This window comes from Vigna unguiculata, chromosome 1 (genome assembly GCF_004118075.2).
Source record: "Vigna unguiculata cultivar IT97K-499-35 chromosome 1, ASM411807v1, whole genome shotgun sequence".
In the NCBI taxonomy this organism is placed as follows: Eukaryota; Viridiplantae; Streptophyta; class Magnoliopsida; order Fabales; family Fabaceae; genus Vigna; species Vigna unguiculata.
The window spans coordinates 29,537,247-29,549,782 of NC_040279.1; the positions used below are offsets into that span (position 1 = coordinate 29,537,247).

The 12,536-nt window shown below is 31.2% G+C and overlaps 1 protein-coding gene across 1 annotated transcript; it reads left to right on the plus strand.

Annotated features, from left to right (window-relative positions):
* The first annotated feature begins 217 nt into the window (after nt 1-217).
* On the plus strand, nt 218-2,922 carry LOC114171114 (zinc finger protein WIP2-like). The gene is made up of 2 exons (XM_028056347.1): nt 218-987; nt 2,194-2,922. Exons 1-2 carry the CDS (start codon nt 382-384, stop codon nt 2,632-2,634), a joined length of 1,047 nt encoding a protein of 348 aa, XP_027912148.1. The 5' UTR covers nt 218-381; the 3' UTR covers nt 2,635-2,922.
* Nucleotides 2,923-12,536: the final 9,614 nt, after the last annotated feature.

Consider the following 12,536-nt stretch of genomic DNA (forward strand, 5'->3'; position numbering starts at 1 on the left):
ACGCTAACGGCGTTCTACATAAATATACGTATTTTTGTTTTCTTTTTTTTGGAAAATGTCATTAGATTCCTACATGCATACTTTTAACTGATTAAACCCTTTTTATCAAGTTGAAAGACTAATTAAAGTGACAGTGTTCTTTTTTTTTTTTTCAGAAGTTTATTTATTTATTTATTTTCTTCTTCCACTTACCTTCTTTCTTTCCCATGTTTGATACCACAATGCAATCTCTTTCGCTCTCTCTTTCTCTCTCCACCGTCCACTTCCTTCAGCCATCTTGTACTCTCTCTATCTCTCTATAAAAGCAAACCCAACTAGCCATAAACTGTTCCCACTCTCTCCTCAAACCCACACACAATCACAAACTTACCTTTTTCACCCATGGCTGACCCCTACTCCAATTTTTTCTCTTCCTCACCCTTCTTCCGTTTCAATCACCATTTCCCATCTTCAAACCCTTCTCCGCACGCTCCCTATGTCCACCACAACTTCATCAACCACTCCAAAACCAGCGACACCACTTTTCTCCACTACCACCACCACCACCACCACCACAACCCTGCAACTTTTTCTTCTTTTCCACCTTCCCCTCCCTTGAGAGAAGAACTACCCCTCTTGAGACTCAGTCCGGCGAAGCAAGAGGAGGAGGAGGAGGAGGACCTGTCTTGCACTGGAGCCATGGATGTGGAGGAGAGGATGCACATCCACCCCAAAGAGGAAGAAGATGATGAAGATGCCACCGTCACTGTTGCACTCCACATAGGGTTGCCAAGCCCTAGTGCTGCTGAGATGGCTTCCGTCCTCTCTTCTTCCTCGGAGACCACTGACAAAGATCATGGAGATGCTGCTGCTGAGGATTCTTCTGCCGGCTTCAGACTCAACAAGGGCCAGTACTGGATCCCTACTCCTTCTCAGATTCTCATTGGCCCTACCCAGTTCTCTTGCCCTGTTTGCTGCAAAACTTTCAACAGATACAACAACATGCAGGTATATGTCACACATATCAATGACTGTCACACAACGTTTTTAAATTGCAGAAGTGGTCGCAACTTCTCATGTTTTTTTTTTAATGTTGTAACAAGTAACAGTGGATGCAACCGTAGTTGTGGTCACCGACACCCCAAAACTCTTCATGTTGCTGCTGAAATTGTGGTTGGAGACTTATTTTAGAAGCTATACACCCTTTCGAATTCTTTCTTCGTGTCCCTTTTCTGCTACTTTTTTTTTTTATGAGGTTTTCTTCCTCTACTCCCTTTCTAATTCAAGGTCCCAAAAGAAAAAAATTAAAATGAAAAGATTTTTTTTCCCCCTTACCTTTGCTTCTGCTTCTCCTTTCTGTCTATAACTTTCTTCCCTGATTTGAACCGCTAACGGTTCCTCGATGCTTCGATGGAAAGAGGAAAAAGCTTGGGTTGTAATCTATGCTACTTGTCTTCTGCTTTTCCTTTCCTTTCTTTTCTTTATTTTTTTCTATTTATAAATTATTTTCATCCTTTTTTTTCCAGGTCTATAAATCATGATTTCGCTTCTAGTCATAATTTTATTTGATCTTTTTAAAGAGTTTAATTTGGGGTTGGTTTTTGCATGGTGAGCGGGTTTGATATATATAATTTGGTTAAATAATGAACGAGTGGTTTCTGATCCAGACTGAGACTGGGATCAGTACCTTACCACCTTTCCTTTTCGTTGATTAAACAACTCAAGCTATGTTCCTTATGCCTTCGGTGCATTGAAGTCTGTGCTCTTTATATATTTTGGTAGAACTGAAAATCTTGCAGAGTTTCTTCCAGATCGCTCAGATAATTACACCAATTCCGTTTCTCTTTGTGGTCCTTTGGTTCTGAATGCCCCATACATGGGACATAGCTAGCCTACAACTACTCCTCTCTTTCCCTTTTTCGTTTGTCCTCCTTCTTTTACCATTGCAAACAAAACTATCAACGAACTAGTACTCATCTAAATTTTATTAAATTTGCTCTTTACGAATATAGCCTTTTTGTTCTTTTGAAGCGACCACTATCAAAGCTTACATATATAACAACACCTCCAGCATTCCTCTTCATTCCCAGATGCATTCCTTCAATTTGAAAAGGAACATCTTAGCACCTTTCTGGATGTTATATGTTAATATATAATGCTCTACAAATTCACCATGAAACTGATTTTTGTGTGGTTTAACTGAGGGGTTTTCAGATGCATATGTGGGGGCATGGATCACAGTACAGAAAAGGACCTGAATCTCTGAGGGGTACCCAACCAACGGGCATGCTGAGGCTTCCTTGCTATTGTTGTGCTCCAGGGTGCAGAAACAACATTGATCACCCGAGATCAAAGCCTCTGAAAGACTTTAGAACACTTCAAACGCATTACAAAAGGAAGCATGGGATCAAACCTTTCATGTGCAGGAAATGCGGGAAGGCTTTTGCGGTGAGGGGGGATTGGAGGACTCATGAGAAGAACTGTGGCAAGCTCTGGTACTGCATCTGCGGCTCCGATTTCAAGCACAAGAGATCTCTTAAAGACCATATTAAAGCTTTTGGAAGTGGCCATGCAGCTTATGGCATCGATGGTTTCGAAGAAGAAGATGAGCCAGCTTCTGAAGTAGAGCAAGATAATGATGATTCCACCCAGTGATTAACGAGACTGCTGGGTTTATGTATGTGAATTATCCTAGTTATTTTGTCCAACGATTGGGGAATATATATAACATATAAAGCGTTGGCTTCCTATTTCAGCACTATATATATAAGCACCAAGTTCAAATGGAAAGTCAATCTTTCTTTAATTTCTTCTTCTTTTCTGTTGGTAATATTAGCTAGAACTAGAGACTGGATACAAAACACAAAGCTGGCAAAGCTATATATATATATCCAACTTCTTTGAATTTGTTGTCGTGTATAAGACATCTTTCCCTTCTCTTACTATGAGATGCTTAGAATTATTCTTATTTGATTTCCATATCTTCAGCAAAAGCATAGCTTAAGCTCATTGATTATTGATTAATGACAAAGTAGTGTCTCAAGTTCTATTCAAATGAATTCACTACATGTTTTTCTTTATTATGTGTGGGTTCATTCTGCCAAGCTATCAGCAGAGGCGTTACGTGTATCAGATATATTGTATATCACACATTGACCGGTGAATTAATGGGAAAAGAATAAGTGAAATTTTAGTAATGAGAAGGCAACGATGAGCATAACCGTACTTTATTGAAAAAGCAGTCAAGATGAAGAAAAGGGTTTCTGAAATACATTATATATAAAGTTTGAGGGGCATGGTGCATGTGCATGAAGAAAATATAGGTGTGGGGCATTTGAGAGATATTATGGCAGAAGGAAGTAGTATATATATAGTATTAGGTGATTAGATAGGGTTTTGATGGTGTGAAACTGAAATATACGAGAGGTTTGGGTAGTGGAGAAGAAGATAGATGGAAGATATAGCATTTGGTTGGAAAATAGAAAGCAAATGATTAGGTTTTTGAAGAGAAATAGATAATAGAAAGGAAGGAGGATATGAAAAGATATATAGGTAGGATGGGTGATATCATAATGGTCCCAGTGTGAAGTTTGCAAGGTATGAGGGTAGTACTGCAATGAAGTGGATCTGATTTGCAGCTTTGGTTAGAGAGAGAGAGAGAGAGAGAGAGATGAAAACTGCAAAACTGTGGAGCCCAAGTTGTGTTGGTTGGGCTGATTGGTAACATATACCGATGCCCCCTACACTGCATACACACACCTCTCTTCCATATCTGATGGATAAACTGTACACTGAAACGACCTTTCAGCAGATTTTTACCTCTTTTCTCTGCGAGACTCAAGACTCTTCAATCCATATGCTACGTACGTACCTACATGTATATACGTGATGTACAATTCACACCAAATCTCTGCATGCTGCTTCCATTCAGGTCAAACATTCAATTAATTAAGTCTTAAGTATTATTGATTATTATTATTATTAGAGTTTTTGTGAGGGTTAGAATAGATGAATGAAGTGAACAGGAAACTGTAAGTAAAGCATTTATGGAGCATCAATATCCCACCCTTTTGTTGTGGAGACCAACCCTACCACTATATTGACCTGCTGAGACTCTCCTACCTCTCTCTCACCATCATCTTTTCTGTGTGGCATTTGTGCTTTTATGGGAAGTCCCTATCCTAAAACCACCCATACCCCCAATATGCCCTGCACTCTCATTACCAAACAACCTCACAATCGACTCATCCACAATAATCATCACTTCGTTTTTTTCTTTTTTTTTTAATTTTTTTTTCAAAATAATATATAACGTGCAATAATTCAAATGTTAAGTACGTAACGTATGTACAACTCCATGCATGTACATGCATCCTTTAATAAAAACAACTATTGGACCATAACATATACATACAAAATTAAGAAAAAAAGATAAGTATAGGAACAGAAAAAATTGAATAAAAAAGAGAAAGAAGAAAAAAAAGTGTGAGAATAAATGAAAATTGTTGATGACATCTGGGATTAAAAGATTAAAATTAAGAAATGATTTAATGTGAACAGTGTTGGAAGGTAGTTGTACAGTCCCATGATATACCGTGCCATGAGGATGTAAAGGAGACCAAACAAGCCAACACGCAAGAATATGTTATGTGGTGTATTCTCCTTTTTGCATTCATATTCCAATACAGTAGGGACATCTTTGTCTCCCTTGGCTCGAATAACTAGCTCTTCTCATTTCTCTCTCTTTATATTATAACTTGCTGAGGTGGAATTTTCTTTTTCGTAGCACCATAAAGAAAAACTCACCTTTGAATAGAAACAGGTGGTTCTGGTGTGTCAAAATATATACAATTCTTAAAGGATAATGTTTTGAAAATTTTAGGTGCATGTGTATAATCATATGCGCCTCCTAGATTGTCGAATTTTTAGGAAAAAACAAATAATTAGTTTTAAGCCGTTCTCGTAAATTAAAAGGCTATTGATCTCTAACTATATGTATTTCTTGTATGTATGGAATCCTAAGGTCAATAATACCACGCTATTACTTAAATATTTTTGGAATTGGAGAAAAGAAAAATCTATATCCCGCATCGGAAAGGAACGAAGATAAAATAATTATAAATGAAATATTGGATGGTACACACATTACTATGTTTTTAAACCACTTAAATAATTGAACCAGGTATTCCATTCCTTCATTTTTTTTTCTCCTATCAATGTAAACACAATTTAATGAGGATAGAATATGTAGATCCAAATAAAAAAATTAAAATAAACTTTACCATGTTGCAAAATTTTTTTTAGAAGATACATGTATTTTATAATACAGTGTTCACTTTTTATAATAATAAAAATATTATTATTGTTATTATTATAATTATAAAATTAAATATAAATATTTTTTTTAATTTTATTATAAATAAAATTTATTTATTTTGTAAATAAAAAATAGTTAAGTTTAAATTATCCACACGAAATAGTTGCGGGTTCTTTTATTAAAACTTATGTGGAAAAAAATGTTGTAAATTTTACTACGACTGTGCTAACTACTTACAGTTTTTGAGATAAAAATTAACTTCAAATTATTTTTTTGAATATTTTTTTTTTAAATAAATTCACAAGATCATATTTAAATTAAAATAGTATTCAACACTGTTTGCAGATTTTCGTATATTAGAATTTTTAATTTAGTTACCAAACAACAACGTCAATTATTATTAATAGAATTAGTTTAACTAATTTTAGTTTTTAGTTAGAGTGAAATAATTTGATAAATATGATTCACTACAAAAAATGATAATGAATTTGTCTTTTAAATATTACTATCAATTGATTTAACCGATTCTAATACAACGAAAAAAGATATATATTTTTTCTAAAAATGTTTAGAAAGTGAAAAAAATACTTTTAACTTTTTTAATAAATAAATATGTTAGTATTGGATTGACCGACACTAATAGAGATTTGAAATGAGAAATTATTTTTAAATTATTTTAATAAATAAATATATGTTAACGTTAAATAAAATAAATATTATAAATAAATAAAGTTAATATAAGCTAAAACGAATAACTCAAATAAATATTAAAAATAAATAAAATTGTTTCAGGTAAACAAACACTAATAAAAAAAATATTAAAAATAAAAAATTATTAGACACCAACTAAAATAAACACTAAAAAGATACTAACTAAAATAAATAAGTTTAAAACACTTAAAAGAATAATTATAAAGATAAATAAATTAGCATAAACTAAGTAGATATATTAAAATAAATAATTATATATTATGAATTCATGTGCAAATATATCATTATCTTCATTACAATAAATATATGGATCGTTAATTATTTTAATTTTAAAGTTTAAATTTAAAGATGATAAATATCTTCGTTCAATTTGTTTTATTCATTTTCTATATAAATATATTTTCACACTCATCTTTTTAATTCACATTTATAATTTTTTTTATCAGCAAAAAATAAAATAAATTAAATAGAGTACTTGAGAGGTGCTCTAACCCTTATATAAAAAAGTAGAACCTAGACAAATAGATGCAATAGCTTGACATCGTGGTTCCATCAAAACAAAAGACCATCCAAAATTAGATGATCACAATTTGGAACAACTTTGTGATCCACAAAACAAAGGAGACAAAAAATATGCGTACCTAAAAAAGAGACTCCACCAAATTTCCAAACAGTATAATAATAATATACATTAATCAGACCACATTCTTCCTAATCAGACCACTCCACCTCATAGAAGGAAGATAGATGCATCCAAATGGCCCTCCAAGAGAACAAAAAAGATTAAAGTACGCTTAATGCATTTCATTCTCATTGCATTTGTTAAACTAGGCAATTTCACTTCTCTTCCAAAGGAGATTGATCAACATGTACTATTGTATTTATGATTTGTTTGGGTCACTTCGTCAATAGTGACCTATACAAGTTTGTCTGCACACTTAAACACACAATAATTAATCATATCACAAAGATTTTAAGCATACACAAGGAGAAAGATACCGATCACTATAAGAGAATATAAGAGATGAACTTTTATATTTCATCCAAGTTGTTACCTGAGCAAGAGCAAATATTCCTACATGATCAACTTTCCTATGTTTAAAAACTAGTATTAATTAATTAGAGTCCATGATTTTAGAATAGCATCCACCTGTGACGCAAATTTGATATTGATCATTGACATAACAAAAAATTCAGGGGTGTCAAATTAAATTTTTTATATATAAATTTTTTCTCTTTCATCGCAAGCCATCCTCTTGAAAAAAGAATCAATTTTTTAACTATTTATCATAATTTTTCTAATATAAATTTATTATCTCTTACTTATTTAGAAAATGATAAATTATCATTGCCAAGTAGTACATAGTAAACAAATTTATTACAAAAAGAAGGAAAACATATTGCTTAAAAAATAAGAGAAAAAGATAGAAAATGCACTAACTTATAAGAAGAATTTGATGGTACAAAATGTTCCTCACCTCCTCAATTTCACCATGGTGTAATTTAATTTTAAAAAGCTGGAAGTCTTACATCAACTAGAAATAAAGTCATTTCATAATATATAAGTGGGGTGCAAACCTCACCTTACAAGCCGATTTTGTGGGATTGAATTAAGCTTAAACTCCACTTCTAACACTTATAAGAAGAATTTGATGGTACAAAATTTTCTTAAACTCCTCAATTTTACAAGGTACAATTTATTTTTTAAAAAAGATTGAGGGTAAAACTTAAGATAGTAAGAGGAGGTGAAAAAGAGATCGAGGTATAGAAATATAAAAAGTGACAGGACGACTAACAAATACATTTTTTATTGTGGGTAGACAATAACCACGATCGAAAAGACCTGTTGTCAACCCTAGTCATAATTGACAATTGTGATAAAACTTTCTCGTTCTATATAAGTTTTAAATTAAAATTGACCTGAAATTATTTTTATTATCAATATTAAAATCAAAGATCAAACTAACATTACATATATCTTATTCTTTGATGATAAAAAAAACATTACATATATCTGTTGAGTGTCTTAATTTAATCTCCATGTAAACGGTTGAGACATAAATATACGTGAAAATATTTATTTTTTTGATAAAAAAATATTATATATATTTTAAATAAACATTTTTTTTTGTATTTTAAAGTAATTCTATTAAGAAAAATACTTAATGATTTTATGGTAGTCAATAATTATCAATTACTAACATGAGTTTATTTTATTGTCAATATTACGAAATATTTCCACTAATTATATGTGTGATGTCAAGACTATATTATATAACTTACTGTTATAACTAAACATTACTGCATTACATAAGTTTAATAACGCATACATTTTCTCTCCAACTTTGAAAATATAAAATCTCACTTTGATGCGCCCTCTACTCCAACTCACAAACCTCTCTCCAAATCCTCTGGAACAATAGGTTGAATACTTATTATTGTTATTATTATTAATCGTTTTTTTTCTTTTAAATTTATTTATAAATTTCTAGTGACTTGTTTAATTAAATAAAAAATGTTAATATAAATAAAAAATTAATATTGCTAATATTTAATTTTAAAAAATATAAAAGTTTGGAAAATGCTCTTGGTTCTCAGACTCATCAAAAAGAGACCAAGATCACATTGGCAAAGAAGAGGTTGTAGATATAAAGTAACGTTTAAGAGTAAATGTATAGTACAAAACATGATTAAAGTGCATTTGAACCTCAATTAATCCATAAATAGTGTAAGACCAAAAAAAAAAAAAAAAACAATTAACTATCCCTATAAGTAGGAATAAGTGTTGAGGTAAAATGTTAGCTTTTTAACACTCTTAATCTATCTGTTCGAATATGATATAAGAAAAATAAGGACTTTAGTGTCTTAGTGTTTTGTACATGTACCTCACTCACAAAAACCGAATATCTAGAACAAACCAACTAAGAACATATCAGTCCTAGAAAAAAGCAAGACAACTCAATAGAGAAGTTCAAGGTTGTCTTAATTCTATAAAAATAGTCCTATAAAAATAATGTGTATGAAGCAACTATAATTAACTTTGTGAATTATGCCAGAAATCATTCTAACAAAATATTTTTCACGTTTTATTCTAATTCTATTAGTTAAAACATAGACATATTATCAAGTAATAAAATATATAGATCGTCTACCAACTAAGATACATTAGATGCTTACTAACATACATAAAGACTAAACTATAAACAATCTTAAACATAATTATTTGATGAGCCAATACAACACTTATAATATTTTCCTTTCAGAAAAATTGAAGATAAATTATTGGTAAAAATAAAATCAATGGATCTTCTAGTTGAGGTGTTGCAAGTACACACATTTAATGCAAATTGCCCCTCAAAATTTAACTGAGCCTAATAAATATTATTCTTGACTAAATTCCCATATATGTTATCTGCTGAAAATTTTTAATGATTTTAATTAGTTGTATAATTTTTTAGGCATTCTAAATGTAGTCAACCTTTAGATTCAAATGAATGAGTTCTTTGTGGTGAATCACACAAAGAAGGACGATAGTTGAGTTGATATGCAATTCATTGATAATTAATATTCAATTTAATTGATAAATTTGCAACTATTTAGAAATAATATAATTTACTAGAAAAATTATAATGAGCGTTTATTGCAATTCAATCATAAGATTTTGATTGGCCCACTAGTAACTTTACAATAGTTAAATAGAGAAAAAAGATTTAGTGTTGAAAGGAGTTTTTTGGAGACAAAGATTCGGGGTCAATGTTATGGCACCAAGAACTTAACTTCTTACGTTTGAGTTCCGAACATTACGAGATCATGCCATACTTAGCTACACACAAAAGTATTATCAAAGACACGAATCCATGATAATTAGAGAAATGGGTAGTAATTGAGCATAACAATATTTTAATGCATAGTTATAACTTGCAAATGAATTAACATCTGTTATTTTATGTTATTTCTTACTATGAAATAAATGATTGTTATCAATAAAAATATTTCAATTCATCTCAAAACACTTGAAAGAAAAAAAAAACTTAGATTAGCGTTACCCAAATAGGGATGGAAAATTTTTGGGTAAATATAATCAATGAATTCATGGTGTATAAAGAAAAGGACTCATTAGGTAACTTTACCTTATTGATTCCTTTAGATATGCAACCAATGAGAATAAGATCAAAAGGCAATGCATGAACGTCATAATCCACAAAAATTATATCTGCGTGTTTTGTGAAATATATATATTTATATTTGTATGAAATGATTACCATGCCTTGGGGTAGGAACAAAATATATGATCCTTTAAATAAATGGACCACTCTAAGAGGGCTAATTTGAGGTACTTTTGATCCTCCTCAAAGTAGATGAGACAACTTTGTTAGTGAGGCCCCAATCAATAAAAGGAAAAGGGAAAAAGGAAAAAATAATTTTGACCCATAGTCACCGTAACTTTGAAAGGAAAAATATATTTTTTCTAAGGAAATTATGAAAAATAAAAAATGTATACTAAGGAGAAGAAAACACAGAAATAAAATTTCTTCTTTTGAATTATACCCTAGAGAACTAAAGTTTCCTTTTATTTCCATTTTTATTTTCTGAATTATGATTATCCAAATGACATATGCTTGGTTGCTTTGATCATTTTCTTTTCTCTTTGATGCTTGGCGATTCCCCAAGTTGTGGGTATAGGGTATTTTTTTGTTTGGGGAATATGGAGAAAAAACTTGAAGCAGAAGTAAGAGACCATGCTTCGACAAAACACACACACACAAGCCGTTATCAACATATGAGAAAGATTTTTGGAGGTTCCTTTTCCTTCTTCTTTTTTTTCTTTTTTTTTTTTCTCAAGGTGAAGAGTGATTAAAGGTTGCGTTTGACGTTCATGGCCATGGAATCAGATTGGTAAAAATCTATTCTTTTTATTATTCGTTTATTTGTTTTGGGACATCAATTAGGTCTACTTGCTCAGATCCTATTTGAGATAAACAAACTAAAGTTAAAGAAAGCCGCAGGCAAGGACACTCATTAGCACAACCCACACGAACAACCTTTGAAAGGTACTTCCAAACTGGAAAAGCAAGCATCATAGGATTAGGATCATCAAAATCCTTTTTCTTATGTCCACTGCTGTTTCACCTTCACAGTAAAACCATGAACGTTAATTCTCACAACATTAAAAACAACAAACACAAAGAGTTATTAAGTGATTCTTCTAAGTGAGAATGTCACTGCATTATCTGTCTCTATCTTGATATGACTATACTTAATGGGCAAGTATATATCATGTTCGTTTCCCACCTCATTCTACTTTAATTCTCAACGACATGTGTACATCACATATGTGTCGATTGCCTCAGCTGAAAATAAGGTTATCACATAAAGTTCAGACCAGATAGCATCATTATTTAATGCTCGCCAAAACTTCTACTCAGTTATTTAGAATTTCCCTTCCTCTTTGATCTGGGCTACTGCTTCAACTTGTAGTTATCGTTGTTGCAGAGACTCAAACGGAAAAATAAATTATTGCAGGAGAATCGTCATTATGCAAAGCCTTCCATCAGTATCTTTCTATAAAGTGATTCACTGTTGTCTTTTCTTCTACCAACAATAAAGCATTCGGTTAATATATAACATTCATGAAATAAATGACAAGAAAGAACTACTCAACTAAAACCAACATATACTCAATATGTCTTATTTTTAGTTGTTACTAGACTTTTAATAATTTCTTCACGCCAAGTCATGTACACGTAGAGTTAGATTGAAAATTAGTGATCAAATGATGGGTGAAACGATAGATCTAACTAATAATAATTTTTTTGTTAGGATAAGTTCTAATCCATATACACATCTCAAGTGTGAGACTAAATATTAATGGGTGGTTTGATAACAGATGACACGATAGATCCAACAAATAACAAATCTTGCTAATTTAGAACTTTAATACCATATTAAGAAATAAACCTTAGGCTTAACTCATTACTAGAAATTCTCATATTACATGAAATTTTTCTTGCAAATTTGTTAAAAAAATTTGCAAGAAAAGACTTTTTTCTGTCATTTTTTCTAAGAATTTTAATTGACAGGTAATTACTTCGTGGGTAATCATTTCCTACAAAATTATAAAATTTGCAAGTATTTTCTACAAAATTTATTGCGAAAAGTGTTTTATACAAAATATTTTGCAAGAAAATTGGTAACAATTTCTTGCAAAATTTTTTTTCAAACAAAATTTGTAAGTATTTTCTACGAAAAAAATTTCAAAACAAAATTGACAGGAAATATGAGGTTTTTTAGTAATGACTCAACCCTATAAAATCGACTCATAATGGATGCTCTGATAACAGGTGACACAATAGACGTAACAAATAACAAATCTCATTAACCCATGACTCTTAATACCATGTTAAAAAATGAATTTTAAGTCTAACTCAACCTTACAAAACCAGCTTATAAAGATGAGCGTTGCATTCATTTATATACTTTAAACTTGCTTTATCTTTAATGGACATGGAATTTCCAACACTTCAGGAAA